At 50.3% G+C, this 19,308-nt stretch overlaps 1 protein-coding gene across 1 annotated transcript in view; it reads left to right on the plus strand.

The window, feature by feature from the left end:
* CRISPLD2 (cysteine-rich secretory protein LCCL domain containing 2) overlaps positions 1-19,308 on the plus strand; it is a gene marked incomplete at its 3' end in the record, with an annotated part of 75,697 nt that overhangs the window by 6,261 nt on the left and 50,128 nt on the right. Inside the window, exon 2 of the mRNA XM_015411281.1 lies at positions 14,712-15,007. Within this exon, the coding sequence (XP_015266767.1) occupies positions 14,759-15,007 (249 nt within the window). The remainder of the gene's footprint in view (positions 1-14,711; positions 15,008-19,308) is intronic.

The raw sequence follows: 19,308 nt of genomic DNA on the forward strand, positions 1-19,308 counted from the left end.
AGCTGACTAGAGGGCAGCAGGTCCCTTCGGAAGAGGCTGGAGGCACATACCGGCCAGTCGGACACCAGCTTCTCATTTTCCAAATCTATTTTTTCTTTTTGCAGGAGTTTGGGTAGCTGGGCCGGACGGAAGCAGGAGAGAAGGTCAGGCAGGCAGATCTGAGTGTTATTGGCAAAGGCCGGCCCTTCGAAATGGGGAAAGCGGCAAGAATCTGGAGCGGAGGGAACAGCAGGCGGGCTGCCTAGGCACAGCGGGACAGTCTGGGAGCAGAGCGTTTCCCAGACTGAGGAAGGACCCGGAGAGGTTGCAAGGGTACAGGCAGCAGCGGCCGCTTCCGAGGCCCCTGATCAGGAGGAGGTGGGCCTCTGCATCCCAGCTGGCACTGCCTTCGAGTCCTCCTCCGTTCTGTAGGCTTGCCAGACTCCAGGTGAAATATACTGGGTTCGAGACGCGTATAGTGATCAGCTCATAGTTTATTAGCAGGGGTCGTTTCGTAGAAAAAGAGCTAGGGGAACTCATTCGCATGACTCATTAGCATATGCCTAGGGCTGCCAAATGCAGCCGGGGGGCGGGGATTCCCCCGCTTCGGACCTCCGATTACCGGCGCGCCGGAATCGGGGCCCGGGGGAAACCCCACCCCCGCGTGCGCGTCACCCGGAAGTGACGTCGCACGCTGGGGGCGGGGCCACGTGATTTGAGGGGAAAACAAAGAGTTTTCCCCTCAAATGGCAGCCATTTGAGGGGAAAACTCTTTGTTTTCCCCTCAAATCGCGTGGCCCCGCCCCCAGCGTGCGACGTCACTTCCGGGTGACGCGCACGTGGGGGTGGGGTTTCCCCCGGGCCCCGATTCCGGCGCGCCGGTAATCGGAGGTCTGAAGCGGGGGAATCCCCGCCCCCCCCTTGCAGCTCCACTGCCAAGCCCCATGAGGGGCCCGGCGGTGGACCTGCAAGGCCGGCGGGAGTGCAAGGAAGCCCCGCCAAGGCCCTCCCTGTCCCCAGGCAGGCAGGGGTGGGGAGAGGTGGGGAGGAAGCAACTTACCCTCCCTCTTCTCCTGCCTCCTCCTGGCTGAATGAGGGCCGGAAGCGGGGCGGCCGGAAGCAGGGGGCGGGGCTTCGTCATGCGCCCCACCCCCCGTACCTCACCCGGGGGAACTGCGATCCCCTGCGATCCCCCCCGAAATGACCTCTGTTTATTAGTGATTTCAGCTCAACTCTAAGACAACTCAAGCAGGGCCGGAGCCCTGCTCATACGCATGCAAAACACCCCACACGCCCACTCCCCGTGATAGGCTATTTACAAAACATGACTCCTTGATTGGTTTATTCCAGAGTCCTGGCCGGCTATTGTTCTTGTGCTCCAAGCTCAGCCAGTCTCTAGGGGTGATTCGTTCAGGGATGATTCAATCCCAATATATAACACCAGGTGAGGCCTGGAGATCTTTTGAAAGGATCACTGAACTCCAGACAAGAGAGATCAGCTCCCCTCAAGAAAATGGCTGCTTTCTCTGGCATTATACCCTGCTGAGGTCCCGCCCCTCCCCACTCCCCTAAATCTCCAGGAATTTTCCACCCCAGAGTTGGCAAGCCTAAACTGTTGAGGTAACCTATCCCTTTCCTTGCCAGGGCTCTGCCTGGTTTTTAGCCCCTGGCAGAGCACAGCAGGAAGAGGTGCGCCTTAGATTCTGGGACATTTTTCTACCCCATCTTTCCTCCAAGGAGCTCAGAGTGAGATACATGGTTCTCCTGTCTTCCTTTTACCCTCACAACAACCCTGTGAGATAGGTTCACCGCGTGCGCTTGAGTGGCTGGAGATCACCCAGTGAACTTTGAGGCAGGGTGGGGATTTGGACTCGGGTCTTCCGAGTCCTAGTGCGGTGCTCTGAGCCCTACACTGTACCACCACTGCCATTTACAACTGGCCTGAATGTATCATCTCTGTCTCAAGTCCTCTGAAGAAGAAGAAGAGGAGGAGGAGGAGATTGGATTCATACCCCGCCCTTCACTACCCAAAGGTGTCTCAGAGTGGCCTACGAACTCCTTTCTCTCCCCCTCCCCACAACAGACACCCTGTGAGGTTGGTGGGGCTGAGAGAGCTCTGACAGTAACTGCTGTTTTTCAAGAACAGCTCTGACAGAACTATGGCTTGCCCAGGGTCATCCAGCCAGGTGCAACTGGAGGAGTGGGGAAACAAACCCGGTTCTCCCAGATTAGAGTCCGTGCACTTAACCACTACACCAAACTGGCTCTGAGGAGCATAGGAACTGTGCACAATGCGCTCAATATTTCTTTAACAAAAACCGTGAAGTTATAAATATGAAAGTACAAAACTAATAATAATACATTCAAGTTATAGATTCAGGTACATAAAGATAGAAGGTGACAACAACAGGACGGTAGTCTCCGGAATGCAGTGCCGTTTCGACAGACGTCTTCTTCTAACCAATAGTTTGATAATGTATGAAAAATTGCACTTCAGTGGAAAAGCGGCCCAATTCACATGGAGTTTGATAACATTTTCACCTATTACCTCGCACAAATAATGGAGGAGAACATCTCTCAGACAGATTAAAGCTTATGTGTCCGTAACTTCACGATTTTTGTTAAAGAAATATTGAGCGCACTGTGCAGTTCTTGTGGATTTATTTTTGCATGTCTATGGACTGTGACCATATTTATTTTGGTGTACATTAACATCTGAGGAGCATAGGCCATCATACCTGATTCCTTCTACCTCCATTTTATTCTCACAACAACCCTATGAGGTAGGCAGAGACAGAGAGACTCTGGAAGTTCATCCCAATCGAACGAGGGAGGGAAGATGCAGCTAGAAAGGTTTCCCCTGGAAACAACGGGAAAACAGAGTTGAGTAATTATAATGATTTGTGTTAACAGCAGAGGTTATGAAACCAAATCAAGGGTTTGGTTTTTTTAAAAGGTATATTTCCCTCTCGTTTTTGCTGTCTCTAATTGCGGAGCTGGATCCCAGCCGATTAAGGAACCATGCGGTGGTTCAGTTATGTGCGGTGACTGGACACTGCTGCTTCCCTGCCGAGAGATTCGTGAAACTCCTCTGGATCGGAAAACCCGGTGTCTGGTTCTTTATCACAAGACAGAGGAGCCATAGCCAAGCACCCAGCTGGAGAAAAAAAGAAATGTAGACAGTTTGCTTAATTTAAGGTGCATAAAGAGCAGAGCATTCCTTTTGCGTCAGGGTGGGAGGGACACAGATGCAGACGCATTTGTACACAGAAGAGCAACATGACTTATGGCTCTCGGGGAGCTGGCCTCCGAATATGGCCCATAGAACAGAATACTAATTTCCCCCCGTGGGCGGTGATGAGTAATCACTGCCTGGCCCTGCACATCTTGGAACTGTGGTAAAGGCGTGGCCGTCATGTTCTGATGGACTTCAGATTAGCATCTGAAGAAGTGTGCATGCACACAAGAAGTGTGAAGAAGTGTGCATGCACACAAAAGCTTACACCCAGAATAAAACTGTGTTAGTCTTAGAGGTGCCACTGGACACCTTTAGTCTTAAAGGTGCCACTAGGCACTAGAGAGCCAGTTTGGTGTAGTGGGAGAGCTAGTTCGGTGTAGTGGTTAAGTGCATGGACCAATGCTCCCTCTAAACTGTGGATCTTGTGAGCAAAACTTCTACTTTGTGAGCTACCGGCATTAAAGTTGTGAGCGAGCGATTTGGCCACTGCATAAATTAGTTTGCTCTGGAGCCACCCTTCCTGAGCTAAGACAAAAATCTGTGAGCCGGAGGCTAAAAAATTGTGAGCTAGCTCACACTAACTCACCTTAGAGGGAACACTGGCGTGGAGACTGAAGACTCCAGGGCAACTGCCCTGTTTAAGTAGCATGAAAAAACCTCACCCACACACACCCCACTCCCAATGATAGGCTATTTACATAACATTGTCTCCTCATTGGTTACCTCTAGAATCCCGGTGGTCTATTGTTCCAGAGCTCCAAGCTCAGCCCGTCTCCAGCCCAATACATAACAAGTCTCCACCCCCAAAGTCTCTGGGTATTTCCCACCCCAGAGATGGCAACCCTAGGAAAGCTCCAGTTTTCCTGGCCTTCCGCAAACTGTGCCAAACTGAACTCTTCAAGAGGGCTTTTCTGCACAGGTCCTGGGGTTTCACTGCACAAAATGGTTCACTGCACAAAATGGTTACTCGGACAAATGATTGGGATTGCGGTCTGTACTGCTGTGTGTAGCTGATTGTAAGTAGGATCCTGTTATGCAATCCTGTACTGCTTAATGTGTCCTGTGAGTGGTTATACTACACTTCAGCTCTTTCTGGTAGTTCTAATATCCGAATGCCTTGGTTGTTGAGTATCCCATTTTCGTCGATTGTACTGACTCGCTCTGTGTAATCCGACTCGAGTCCTCGTGAGAACAGCAGGCTATAAATAATATGAATACATTCAGGGCTCTTTTTGTAGAAAAAGCCCAGCAGGAACTCATTAGCATAATAGGCCACACCCAACAGCAGGAACTCATTAGCATATTGGGCCACACCCCTGACAGCACAGCTCAATGGCACATTAGGCCGCACCCCCATGTTACCAGAAGTGTGGTCATCCAGCCACACCCACCTTTTGCTTCTTATTCTGTTGACCTTGTTTGTTGTCAAAACCCAGGGCCTTTTTTTGTAGCAGGAACTCCTTTGCATGTTAGGCCACACACCCCTAATGTAGCCAATCCTAATGAGTTCCTGCTGTCGGGTGTGGCCTATTATGCTAATGAGCTCCTGCTGGGCGTGGCCAACTTGGGAGCCAGCCGGAACTCCGTTCCTGTGCGTTCCTGCCCAAAAATAGCCCTGCATAAAATTAACACAGGCCTAGCCATCTGGCCACCTCTAGGAAGATCGAATGTCTTTAGGGCCTTCGAGGTCCACATATCAGGGATTAAGGGAGGAGCCAGAGATGGTGGGAAAGGAACAGTCACTCCCAGGGCTTGAATTTTGGCTTAGGGTTTAAGAACAAAGACAGATGGGATTGCTGCTAGAAAACCAGCCATAACTTTCTGGATTCCAGTGCTGCAGGTTAACCATTGGGGGATGGGGGGAATTTCGCCTCCGTATATAGTATATGGCTGCGGTGGCTCAAGTGGTTAAGATGCTGAACTGCAGACCGGAAGGTCGGTACTTCAGCAGTTCGAGACCCGAGTGCCACGTGACGGAGTGAGCTCCCATTTCTGGCCCCAGCTCCTGCCAACCTAGCAGTTAGAAAGCAAGAAACTGGAAGTAGATAAATAGGTACCGCTGCGGTGGGGAGGTAACAGTGTTCCGTGTGCCTCGACATTTAGTCATGCCGGCCACATGACCACGGAGATGTCTTCGGACAGCGCTGGCTGTTTGGCTTGGAAATGGAGATGAGCACCGCATCACTAGAGTCAGATTTGACTGGCTTTCGAGCAAGGGAAACGTTTACCTTTACTATATGGTTGCCAACTCCTGGTTGGGAAATGCCTGGAGAGTTGGGGGTGGAACTTGGGGAGGACAGCATTTGGTGGTGGGAGTGACCCTGGTGGGGTATAATGCCACACAGTCCACCCTTCAAAGCAGCTGCTTTCTCCGGGGGAACTAGTCCTCGTAGTCTGGAGAGGAGTTGTTTTCCTGGGAGATCTCCAGGTGCTACCTGGAGGTTGGCAAACCTACCTCCGTGCCCAGCTCGTTGGCCTTGCTGGGCTAAATGGACCATCAGTCTGATCCGACACAGCTGTTCCGAAGTTCATAACCGATCCTGATTCTTTTGATTCTGGGGAATGCCAAGGAATGTCGAATTGGCCCGACGCTTCGCACATGCCTGCAGTAATCTCCCCCTGTCATTTAAATCATGTTGCAGTTGAAACATCTGGCCGTTGGCCATGGCCAGTGACAGGAGACTGGATGGGAAAGGGAAATGCGCTGGGGCTGTTTTCGCCAACCCCTGTGTTTACAGCTGTTCTTCCCCCAATTTTCTGTCCTTTTCATAAGACACTTCATGCGTCTCGTAAATGGCTCTCTCACAGGAAAGTGCACATTGCCGTGCGCAGGCGCAAGCGGAAAGATGATCATCTTTTAAGAAATGACTCAGAGGGCCCGTTTACAGAGATGCTCTTCTGAGGCCACTTTAACTTATGCTATGTGGGGGGTTGTCATCACAAGAAGAGTTCTGGAGGCCTCACTTCCAAAAGGATGTGGACAGAATGGAGCGGGTGCAGAGGAGAGCGGTGAGGATGATCAGGGGCCTGGAGACCACCAAGCCCTGCGAGGAAAGGCCGAGGGACTTGGGAAGGTTCAGTCTGGAGAAGAGGAGGCTGAGAGGGGACAGGATCAGTGTTCCCTCTAAGCTGAGTTAGTGTGAGCCAGCTCATGGTTTTTTTAGCATCCAGCTCACACATTTTTGTCTTAGCTAATGGGGCTAATTTGGGCCGAAGAGGGGAGCATAGGAAGACCCGTGGCATTACCAAGGTGGCCATGGGTACCACCCATCAAGGCTGCCCCCACCCATCATAGCATGCCACCCTTTTTGGTTCTTCTCAGAGAAGGCCCATTGGGGTTGCCAACCTCCTCGTGGGACCTGGAGATCTCCTGGAATTACAAATGATGTCCAGACAACAGAGACCAGTTCCCCTGGAGAAAGTGGATGCTTTGGAGGGTGGAAATCTATGGCATTATACCCTGCTGAGGTCCCTCCACTCCCCAAAAACCCACCCTCCCTGGTGCTCACCCCCAAAACTCCAGAAATTTTCCAACCTGGAGCCGGCAAGACTAGCCAACACTGCTCAGTGAGCAGAGGGGTCCAAGATAGATTTCCCAACTCAAACTGGAAACCAAGGGGTGCATGTGACCCTGATATCTCTCTCTTTACATTCATTCATAAACCGAGAGCCAGTTGGTGTTGAGAACCAGTTGGTGTCGTGGTTAAGTGTGCGGACTCTAATCTGGGAGAATTGGTTTGATTCCCCACTCCTCCACATGCAGCTGCTGGATGACCTTGGGCAAGCCATAGTTCTGTCGGAGCTGTTCTTGAAAAAGAGCAGTTTCTGTCAAGAGCTCTCTCAGCTCACAGGGTGTCTGTTGTGGGGAAGGGAAGGGGAAGGAGTTTGTAAGCCGCTCTGAGATTCCGAGTGAAGGGCGGGGTATAAATCCAATCTTCTTCTAAACTGCATCCAAACCTTGCCCTGAACCTCAAAACCATCTCTCATTGGTGGTAGTCGAGGCGATAGGTGTGGATCTCAGCACTTCCTCCAAATGCACAAAATGGCCCATTTTTGGTTTGTGTTCGAGCCGGGATGCTGCTTCTGGTATGCCACCAGCTTAAACAGTTACCTGACACCAAGGATGGGAGGAGCGGTCCAAAGCCTAAAAGGACATGCCTTTTCTCAACCTACTTCCAGGTGAGATTCGAACCAGGAACTTCCCTGATCGCAGCCTGTTCTCTTAGCCACTGTTGCACCACAGACCCTTCCCTGGAATCTGCAAATAACGAGCTGTTTTCAGGTTATTCCATAGACAGACGGATGGCTCTGTGGATTGTGAAAAAGGTGGACACAACGCTCCGTCTGTTCACCGGTGGGCCAGGGACGAGTTGCTGGGAGCGCTTGAGCCAGGGTGGCTGAGGATCAGCCTGGAAGACTCTCCCCCCTCCTCCATCCACAGCATAAATGGATCGGTTTGGGGCCTCTTCTCTCTCTCTCTTTCTGCACTGGCAAACATTACGTCAGCTTGGCACTCTGGCTCTCTCTGTAACTTTACTGTTTCCCTCGAGCAGAGACCCGGCCTCCCGCTTGAGGAAACAGAGCCTCCCTGGTCAGATGCCCGTATTCACTGTCTGCTTCGGAGCACCGCTGTGCCTCAAAAGCAGGCAGCCTCGGAAAAGGGCCTCCGCTCAAAGGCCGCCGGTACTCGTATAAGAGCGTCTATTTATAACCCCTCGGAGGAGTCTCTTGAAAGTAGGAATTGTCTCCTGAAGTGGGTCAGGCCGTCTACAAAAGTAACGGCTCGGGGTTAGCTCTACACCCAAGCCAGCCTCTCGCCCGGAGGGAGGTTCCGGGGAAACGAACAATGCTGCAAAGAGAATGAGGTGAAGGCAATGTTTGTCTTGCGGAAACCGAAATTGCCAATTGAGAAAGCCGAGGGGCAGAGAGAGGGGAGTTCTCGGGCAGGCCCGTTGGTGGTCTTTGGATGCACAGAATGTGAATGGGGACGAGGTTTCGGCCCTGTCGGGTTTGGGAAGCCGGGGGCCCTCTGAAGGGATCCTCTCCCAAGAAGCTGTCCTTTGTATGGGTTGCAGATCCAGCCTCCATTTCTCTCCTCCTACACTTTTAGCCGAGATGTGTCACACATCGGAAGAAGTGTTTCACTTCTTGCATGTGTCTTGAATGTGTCAGGACACCCAAAAAAATCATGGAACTGGCTGGAAAGCACTTGGTGGGTTTAAACGACTGAAGCAGAGCTGCCCAGCACGATGCCTTTTACGCTTGGCCTAGGGGGTGGGGGTTAAACCAAGATTCGGCTCCAGGCAATTTTAAAATGAGCTTACCTCTGCCAGGGAGCAATAATCATTTGAGGAGGATCTTGGTCCAAATAATAATGTCTGGGGGAGGGGTTGTAGCTCACTGGAAGAGCTTCTGCTTGGCATGTAGAAGGTCCCAAATCCAATCCCCAGCATCTCCAGCTAAAAAGGATTTGGGAGGAGGTGATGTGAAAGCTGCCACCAGTCTGGAGAGCTGCCACCAGTCTGAGTCAACAATACTGACCTTGGTGGACCAAGGGTCTGATTCAGAATGAGGCCGCTCGATGTCGTAGGGTTGCAAAATTCCTGGTGATTTCTGAGCAGAGCCTGGGGAGGGCAGTGTTTGGGCGGGAGATCAGCAGAGATGTCACGTCATAGAATCTAGCCTCCAAAGCAGCCGTTTGTCTCCAGGGGAACTGATTTATGTAATCTGGAAATCGCTTGTGATTCTAGATTTGCAGGCCTCACCTGGAAGTTGGAAGCCCTAGTGCAGGACAGAGTGGCAAGGCTGAGAGTGCCGGAAAGTTCTTTTCTTTATACACTGCCTGTGTCTCACCAACATGGGGATACCATGATTAGGGCGAGGGGGCAGCAATCGTTGAGGGACACAGAACTGCATCAGTAGATAAAGATATACACATTCTTCTTCATAAGAACATAAGAACATAAGAGACGCCAATGTTGGATCAGGCCAAAGGCCCATCTAGTCCAACACTCTGTGTCACACAGTGGCCAAAAATACCAGATGCCATCAGGAGGTCCACCAGTGGGGCCAGGACATTAGAAGCCCTCCCACTGTTGGCCCCCCCAAGCGCCAAGAAGACAGAGCATCACTTGCCCCAAAGCCCCTATCTATACCTTGTGGCTAATGGCCATTGATGGACCTCTGCTCCATATGCCTATCTAATTCCTTTTTGAAGCCGGCCATGCTTGTAGCCGCCACCACCTCCTGTGGCAGTGAATTCCATGTGTGAATCACTCTTTGGGTGAAGAAGTACTTCCTTTTATCCGTTCTAACCCGACCGCTCAGCAATTTCATGGAGTGCCCACGAGTTCTTGTATTGTGAGAAAGGGAGAAAAGTACCTCTTTCTCTACCTGCTCTTTCCCATGCATAATCTTGTAAACCTCAATCATGTCACCCCTCAGTCGTCTTTTCTCCAAGCTAAAGAGCCCTAAGTGCTTTAACCTTTCCTCATAGGGAAAGTGTCCCAACCCTTTTATCATTCTGTCAGAGCTCTCTGTCAGATTCTTCCACAATCATGCTCTCAAAATGCAGGTCAAAATATGGGAAAGACTGGGGCAAGTGATGCTCTGTATTCTTGGTGCTTGGGGAGGGGGCAACAGTGGGAGAGCTTCTAGTGTCCTGGCCCCACTGGTGGACCTCCTGATGGCCCCTGGTATTTTTGGCCACTGTGTGACGCAGACTGTTGGACTGGATGGGCCTGATCCAACATTGGCTTCTCTTATGTTCTTATGCTAAAGCCCCACTCTGCAGAAGACGAGAGCTCTCCTCTCATTTCTCCCAGGGAAGGGCAGGTGGCAGGTGGGAGGGAGCTCTCCCTATATGGCAAAGGTGGAAAGCAGAGGCAGTGACCAACCACCGATGCAAGGAAGGCGTGATTTCAGACAGGGACTGGAGCAAAAAGGTGGGGCCCGTAGGAGGGACTCCCAGGCATATGGACCAGCAGTGGAAGAAGGTTAGAGCAGTGGGGGAAATTCTCCATTCTACAAAGAAATTCCAAATCATAGTTCTCTGCCTCCCCCTCCCCACGGCTTCAGTACCCCCCTGTATTTAGTCAGCTGCTCACCTGCACGTCAAAGTGGCGATGTTGCAGCAGCGACAAAAATAAAGTGAAATGAAACCCAAAATCGTCGTCAGCAAATGGGTCTTTCCACTGCTCTGATATTTTTGGCGTCTCTTCGCATAAGCCACTCAGGATCCAGGGAGCTGGCAGGAGGAACTGCCTCTGTGTTCTGCCAGGCAGAAATGGCTCACCACTGATGTCTGACCTCTTCAGCCCTACCTCTTGGGGAACATCTGCCAACCCTTTCCATTAAGAAGGGCCCTCGGCTGCCTTGCCTCCCCCATAACTTGAAGTTCAGGGTCGTTTAAGGTGCTGAGCACAGGGGTATTGTTGGAGTTTCAAGCTGCTTACACTTCAGTCATTACAGAGTTAAGTGTTGTTTGTTAGGAAACAGGATGTTACGTTACATAATGTATTCTACGGCGGGAAAGTTTGTGGGAGTTGCTTACCCTAATGAAGTGACCTGTAACCTTTGTATTGGTCAATTAAAAACTTGCTTGTGGAAATGCTTTGATCTAGCATTAATATATTCACAAGGTTTATAGCTCTTTGTGTGTGAAACAGACAGGAAGCTCCCACTAGAAGCCAAGATAGATAGATAGAAAGATGTACCTCTTAGCAAGTAGTACTGAAAGTGACTGTAAGCATGTAACCTTTTGTTTTATTTCTTTTATCCAAAGTACCTTACCCATGCTTTATTTTGTTTTGTAGTAAAGATATTTTTCTTTTACTAATGTGACTCTTGTGTTTGCAAAACGACCATCGATCTTGAATCTCAGAATCCCAACAGGTATACACATGAATATGTGACGCTGCCTTATATTGAATCGGTCCATCAACGTCTACTCAGACTGGCAGCAGCTCTCCAGGGTTTCAGGCTGAGGTCTTTCCCATCACCTACTGCCTGGTCCTTCTAACTGGAGACGCTGGGGATCGAACCTGGGACCTTCTGCACGCCAAGCAGAGGCTCTGCCACTGAGCCCTAGTGGTCTCTTCCTTTGCATAAGGGCCTAGAGCTCCTGCTGGAACTTGGAAAATCCCCACTTCTATCCATTTATTTTAAAACCAGTTCTGTTTACATTACTGCATGAGGTTCAAGGATACATTCTGACGCGTGGACTGTGGTTGAGCTCCTGCTTTTGGCATGCAGAAACTCCCAGGTTCAATCCTTTTATTTATATTAGTTATAGTCCGCCTTTCTCACAGGGACCCAAGAAGGATTCCACATAGTGAGTCAGCACAATCGACAAAACGTTTCAAGTCGATAACCAATGCATTAAGGTTCTAGAAGTCTGGAACCAGCAGAAAGAACTGAAGCAGAGCATCAGTATTCACACAGTACATTAAGCGGTACAGAAAATTACATAATCCTTGGCATCTCCAGTTGACAAAAGGATCTCAGCAGATGTTGAGAAAGACCTTCCTCTGCCTGAGACCTTGGAGAGCGACTGCCGGTCGAAGCAGACCATACCGAGCGAGACAGACGGATGGCCTGATTCCATGGAAGGCAGTTTTTGCATGCACCTTTCCGCACTACTTGGGCAATGACAAGAAGCTGTGGACCACACAAGATGTGGCCGCTGTTTGGCTCTTCCCCACACCGCAGTATTGCAACTTCTGGGAATTAAAAAGCTGGTTTGGAAAGGCGGACAGGCCATGAATTTTCCCCACATGGTCTGGGACTTCTGACGTTAGATGAGTGATACAAAAAGATGTATTGCGATGATTCCCGTGCTGAGAAGTTGAAGTCTCAAAGTGCTCTTACATGTACGAGAAAACATGTTTTTAAAAAGTGGTTTTGTGCTTTTTGTTAGAGTGGACCAAAAAAAAAAGAGAGAAAAACTCAAGGGATCTCATGCTGCAACGATTGTATTCAGTCTCAGATTTAAAACAACTCAATTTTCTCCAACCCCCCCCCCAAAAAAAAACACATAGCCATGTGATAACCTTTTAATGATACCAACCAAAATGGCAACGCACAGTGGGAGAGCTTTTGCATTTTCCGGAACTCTTCATTGAGCTGAATGTTAAGGGGGAAAGGGGGAGGGTTGTATTTTCCAGGCTTCTTTCTGTGCACCATGGGCAGGACGTTTTGCAGGCTTCAGTAGGCATAGAATATGGCTAGCTGCTATCAGGCCGCGCTCTTGGAATGCTGGGAAAACAAAACAAAACAAATAGATCAATCCTGGAGAAAATATGACAATCAATGGTCAATCAATAGTCAGTCAAATGTCTCTCTGATGCCAACTGGAAAGACATTTCCCCCTACGGTTGCCAATCTCCAGGTAGCACCTGGAGACCCCCTGGAAGTACAGCTTATCTCCAGACCAGTGCCCCCTCTAAGCTGTGCACGTGAGCGGTCGTTCTTGAACACAGGAAGCCCCGCTCAGCAGCCGTCTGGAGCTGCGGGAGGTCTTGCACTCCCCATTGCCCACTTTAAAATTACCAAAGACCAGGGCTTTTTTGGTAGAAAAAGCCCAGCAGGAACTCATTAGCATAATAGGCCACACCCAACAGCAGAAACTCATTGGCATATTAGGCCACACCCCCGACAACACAGTTCATTGCCATATTAGGCCCCCCCTCCATGTTACCAGAAGTTAGGTCATCCAGCCACACCCACCTTTTGCCTCTTATTCTGTTCAGCTTGTTTGTTGTCAAAACCCGGGGCGGGTTTTTTTGTAGCAAGAACCCCTTTGCATGTTAGGCCACACACCCCTAATGTAGCCAATCCTAATAAGTTTCTGCTGTTGGGTGTGGCCTATTATGCTAATGAGTTACTGCTGGGCGTGGCCAACTTGGGAGCCAGCCGGAACTCCGTTCCTATGCGTTCCTGCTCAAAAATAGCCCTGCCAAAGACAATAGGGAACCCTTAGTGTAGAAGTATAGCCATAAACAACACCCACCAAGTAAAGACCATCTACAATTCACAACTATGTTCAAAACTATATATTATATTCATTGAAATGCAAAGAAGGGTTAGTGGTCACAACCCGATAGTGTGTATAGATCATTGAAACACTTGATTTATACCCAGGAGAGGCATTTGACTGTTATTCTTTCCACAGTGGGAGTCTTCTGTTGCAGTCACTTTCTGTTTGGAGGTCTATGGACACTATATATGGAATATCAGAAGAGCCTACTGTTGGTTTTGAATATATTCCTTGTTTAAACTATGCTTGGTGTAGTGGTTAAGTGCGCGGACTCTAATCTGAGAGAACCGGGTTTGGTTCCCCACTCCTCCACTTGCACCTGGCAGGATGACCTTGGGCAAGCCGTAGCTCGGATAACAGCTGTTCTTGAAAAAGAGCAGTTTCTGTCAAAGGTCTCTCAGCCCCACCTACCTCACAGGGTGTCTGTTGTGGGGAGGGGAAGGGAAAGGAGTTTGTAAGCCACTCTGAGATTCCTCCCTGTGCCTTCCCTGGCCTGTCCAAGGGCTGGCTTACACGGGCTCCCCACAGCCGCAGGGTGCCCAGGCAAGCCAAGGGACTGCATGGGTGTGTGGCCTGATATGCTAAGGAGCGGTGTGCTGTCAGGGGTGTGTCCTAATATGCTAATGAGATCCTGCTGTTGGGTGTGGCCTGTTATGCTAATGAGTTCCTCCTGGGCTTTTTCTACAAAAAACCCCCCTGCATCCCCTGATTTCCCCCCGTGTCTTCTTGAGCCTTGTTTTTTGAGATCGAGAAGACGCGGGGGAAATCGGGGGATGCTGCAGGTCAAAATGCGGCCGTGCAGCAAGTAGTGGGAAATTGACAAATACAATGGGCGGGGGGGAAGAGTGAGGGCGGCGCAGCTGCTTTTGGGAAATCGGTCTATGATGCTATGAGAGCTAGTGTGGTGTAGTGGTTAAGAGCAGCAGACCTTAATCTGGAGAACCGGGTTTGATTCCCCACTCCTCCACATGCGGCCAGCTGGGTGCCCTTGGGTCAGTCACAGTTCCCTCAGGGCTCTCTCAGCCCCACCTACCTCACAGAGTGTCTGTTCTGGGGAGAGCAAGAGAAGGTGCTTTGAGACTCCTTCGGGTAGTGAAAAGTAGGGTATAAAAACCAACTCTTCTTGTGCTATACATCGAGGTCCCTCCCCTCCAGTGTTCCCTCTAAGCTGAGTTAGTGTGAGCTAGCTCACGGTTCTTTAGCCTCCAGCTCACACATTTTCGTCTCCGCTCAGGAAGGGATGGCTCCAGGGCAAACTAATTCATGCAGCAGCCAAATAGCTCGCTCACAACTTTAATGCCGGTAGCTCACAAAGTAGAATTTTTGCTCACAAGACTCCGTAGCTTAGAGGGAGCATTGGTCCCCTCCCCAGGCTCCGCCCCCCAAATCAATCTCCAAGTATTTCCCAACCCAGAGCGGGCAACTCTAATCCCCCCTGTTCTTCCCCCTATATTCTAGATCATAAGAAGTTCCTTTGAAGGGAGTGTTTTCTCCTTGAGCCAAGAATGGCCAGAAGTCCCGCTCTGTCCTGGACCGTCCTCCCCTTCGGCCTGCTCTTCTTAGTCCACGGAGTCCACTGCTTGTTCCTGCCCAATGCCACCCACCTGGAAAGCCTCCTGAGCCGGTACCAGGATCGACAGCCCCACTCGAGGACCAAGAGGGCCATCTCCAGATCGGACAAAGAGGAGATCCTGATGCTTCATAATAAGCTGAGAGGCCAAGTCTATCCTTCGGCCTCCAACATGGAGTACATGGTGAGTTGAAAATGCCGAGCGAAGCCGGGCACACGGCAAGGCCGCTTTCGCTACTCCCACTTCCCTTAAAGTCTTGAGACATGCTGCACTTCTTTAGTAGGAAGAGCCCTGCTGGGCCAGACCGGTGGTCATCTAGTCTAGCGCCGATCTCACGCAGTGGCCAACCAGTTCCTCTGTCTGGAGGGCCAACGCCAGAGTATAGAGACCGAGGACTTCCCATGATGTTGCCTCCTGGCAGTGTTTTCTGGAGGTGGACTGCCTCTGAATGTGGAGGTTCCCTTTAGCCACTATGGCTAGTAGCTGCCGATAGACCTAGCTTCCCCAACCCCCTTTCTTTCCAAGGGGTTGACGAAACACAAGTCCAACGGACCTTCTTCAGATCTGAAGGAATGAGCTGTGCCTCATGAAAGCTGATATTGAAATAAATGCTGTTAGGCTTTAAGGTGCTTTAAGGTGCTGGGCTTCTGTTTGGTGTAGTGGTTAAGTGGGTGGACTCTAATCTGGGAGAACCGAGTTTGATTCCCCACTCCTCCACTTGCAGCTGCTGGATGACCTTGGGCAAGCTGTAGTTCTGATGAGAGCTGTTCTTGAAAAAGAGCAGTTTTTGTCAGAGCTCTCTTAGCCCCGCCTACCTCACAGGGTGTCTGTTGTGGGGAGGGGGAGGGAAGGGAAAGGAGTTTGTAAGCCGCTCTGAGACACCTTTGGGTAGTGAAGGGCGGGGTATAAATCCAATCTCCTCCTCCTCCTCCTCCTCCTCCTTCTTCTTCTTCATTTTTCTACAACAGGCCAAAAGGCTGCCCCTTTGCAATTCACACACGAGGTACAGATTTCTTAGATCTGAACGCCTGAGTGTTGTTTGCAAGCCTCTTGAGTCGAGATCTCACAGGACCTAGAATGTGGCTGAAACTGGGTACAGATCTGTGGAAGACCTCTGGCTGGTGTGTTAGGAGAATGTATGGGTGCCAACCTTCAGGTGGTGGCTGGAGATCTCCGACTATTACAACTGCTCTCCAGGCGAAAGAGTTCAGTTCATCTGGAGAAAATAGCTGCTTTGGAAGGTGGTCTCTATGGCATTAAACCCCATGGAAGTCCCTCCCTTCTCCAAATCCCGCCCTCCTCAGGACCCACCCACAAAATCTCCAGGTATTTCCCAACCTGGAGCTGGCAACCCTAGGCGAATACCACATTATGATAAATCTGGGCTACTTTTAAAATTAGCAGTGTAATATGTTGTAAACACGTTGAGACGCGCCGTTTGATCTGGTGTTGTGACGGTTCAGTAATGGATTTTATCTGCTCGATCACACAGTCAACATCTGCCTTCCATCCCCAGCCGTTGGTTTCCGGCTCAAAACCACTTTAACCCAGAGTATTTTGTTACCAGGTCCCAAAGTGGTGTTTTCTCAGCTCTCCTGTTTAAAGCCACATTTTCCCTCTGTGTGATCACTCCTCTGATGTCAAGCCACTTCCGGTTTAAACCCCCTTCCCGCTCGAAAGCTGCCCGAGGCTTCCGCTTTTCACCCGTCATTTTGTTTATGTGTTGGCGGTGTGCGCATAGGCGGAGCTCCACCACTGCGTTTAGAAAACTGGCATTTGTTTTAGCGTTTAGATGAGTTTGGGATCTCACGGAGGCCATTTTCGGGTCAAACATTTAAATGGAAGTCTTTTGTTGGTGGGGTTAGGATTGATTTGCCCTGGTGGTTCTGCACATGCGCCATGATAGTTCCCCCCCATTCTACGTATGAGTGCCTATGCGCATGTGCAAACAGAAATTTTTTTAAAAAACCGCCAATGCATGCTTCCGCACGTCAGTAGTGTAGATAGCGGGGAGCATTGCGACTGCGCGGTAAAGCGGGATAAGGGAGGTAAGTGTGATCGCGATTATCCAGATCAAATATAATCCAGTCAGAACCGGAGCAGTTTAACCTGCTCTCAGCACGCCGTCTGACCGCACCGGCAGTGTCTTGCTAGATCAAGATGGATGATCATCAGGAGGAGGAGGGTGGGTTTTTCCCTGTCCTCATAGTATTACCAACTCCAGGCTGGGAAATTCCTGTAGATTTGGGAGGCAGAGCCTGTGGAGGGTGAGGTTTGGGGAAAGGAGGAAGCTCTGTAGGGTAAAATACCATAGAGTCCACCCTCCGAAAGCAACCATTTTCTCCAGGGGAGATTGACTTCTGTAGCCTGGACGTCAGTTGCAGTTCTGTGAAATCTTCAGGCCCCTCCTGGAGAATGGCAACCTTACTCATTGGCTACAGCTCTTTAGGGTAGAGAAATGCACAATGATGTGTCATCAGTTTCAGGGATCCTCACAAGCAGGGCTTTTTTGGTAGAAAAAGCCCAGCAGGAACACATTAGCATAATAGGCCACACCCAACAACTGAAACTCATTAGCATATTAGGCCGCACCCCCATGTTACCAGAAGTGTGGTCATCCAGCCACACCCACCTTTTGCTTCTTATTCTGTTGACCTTGTCTGTTGTCAAAACCCAGGGCCTTTTTTTGTAGCAGGAACTCCTTTGCATGTTAGGCCACACACCCCCTAAGGTAGCCAATTCTAATGAGTTTCTGCAGTTGGGCGTGGCCTGTTATGCTAATGAGTTCCTGCTGGGCGTGGCCAACTCGGGAGCCAGCCGGAACTCCGTTCCTGTGCGTTCCTGCCCAAAAATAGCCCTGCTCACAAGTAGAGTTGCCAACCTCCAGGTGAAGCCTGGGAATCTCCCGGAATTGCCACGGATCCCCAGACGACAGAGATCAGTTCTCCCAGAGAACATGGCTGCTTTGGAGGGTGGACACCCGATGGCATTACCCCACTGAGGTTCCTCTCCTCCCCAAACCCTGCCTTCCCCATGCTGTACCCCATAATCTCCAGGAATTTCCTAACCCAGAGCTGGCAGACCTGTGGGGATGGGACCGCAAAACACAAGGGTGTGACTATTGGTGGCTCCTCCGTGTTTATCGTAACGTGTCATTCCATCCCAGGACGTGGCCCTGAGGCTAACCTCATCCCCCTCTCCTTTAGGCCGCCAGCCTGAAAGAAATTCAAGTGTGAGCCGATTTCCCCTCAAGTCAAAATTCAGCTCCGGTTTCTGCTTCTTGAGTCATTTCAGCTGGAAAGGAACTGTTAGTAGGTCAGGTCAACCCAGCCCTCTGCTGAGCAGGCACTCATGAGTTGTACGGAGCCTCCTCCTTGGCTTTTCGTCACTCGCTGGTGTGACCAAGAAGTGGAATCCAGTGTGGGGTTATTCAGGGATACGCTTGGTTCTGAATGTCTTTTAGTCTGGAGTGAACCGTTGTCAGATAGTCTGAGAGCAGAGATGCAATTTTCACACGTATACCCCACATTCCTTCCCTACTTCTTAGTTCGGGGGCCAGGGGGCTCTCAAAAGAGAAGAATGCGACTAATGTTGTGAGTGTGTTACTGCGTTGTCAGGTCACTTCTCACTTACGGTGACCCTGTGAACCAATGTCCTCCGGAACGTCCTGTCACCAACAGCCTCGCTCAGGTCTTGCAAACTGAGCCGTGTGGATGCCTTGACGGAGTCACTCCATCTCGTGTTGGTGTAGTGGTTTGGTGTAGTGGTTAAAGTGTGCGAAGTCTAATCTGGGAAAACCGGTTTTGATTCCCCACTCCTCCACATGCAGCTGCTGGATGACCTTGGGCAAGCTATATAGTTCTGTCAGAGCTGTCCTTCAAACAGCAGTTTCTCTCAGAACTCTCTCAGCCCCACCTACCTCACAGGGTTTGTAAGTCGCTCTGAGACTCCAAGTGAAGGGTGGGGTATAACTCCAATCTCTTCCTCCTCCTCCTCTTCTTCTCTCAGAGCCCCGCCTACCTCACAGGGTGTCTGTTGTGGGGAGGGGAAGGGAAAGGAGTTTGTAAGCTGCTCTGAGACTCCGAGTGAAGGGTGGGGTATTAACTCCAATCTCTTCCTCCTCCTCCTCTTCCTCCTCCTTCTCTTCCTCTTTTTCTTCCTGCTGCCTGCAACTTGTCCTGGCGTTACTGTCTTTTCCAGTGACTCTTCTCTTCTCATAATGTGACCAAAGGACAACAGCCTCAGTTTAGTCATTTCAGTTTGTAGGGAGGGTTCAGGCTGAATTGATCTAGAACCCACTGACTTGTCTTTTTGGCAGTCCGCAGTATCGACTAACTAGCAACTAACATTAGTTTATATCACCGGGGGCTTTTTTCCATGGGGGAACACGGTCAGACGGCGTTCCGGAAGCTCTTTGGCAAAATTCTTTTTCAAATGTTTAAAAGCTCATGAGTGTTCAGTGCACAGACTGAAAACTTCATTTC

The sequence above is a fragment of the Gekko japonicus genome, unplaced genomic scaffold (genome assembly GCF_001447785.1).
Source record: "Gekko japonicus isolate JY-2015 unplaced genomic scaffold, Gekko_japonicus_V1.1 scaffold1958, whole genome shotgun sequence".
NCBI classification, from domain to species: Eukaryota; Metazoa; Chordata; class Lepidosauria; order Squamata; family Gekkonidae; genus Gekko; species Gekko japonicus.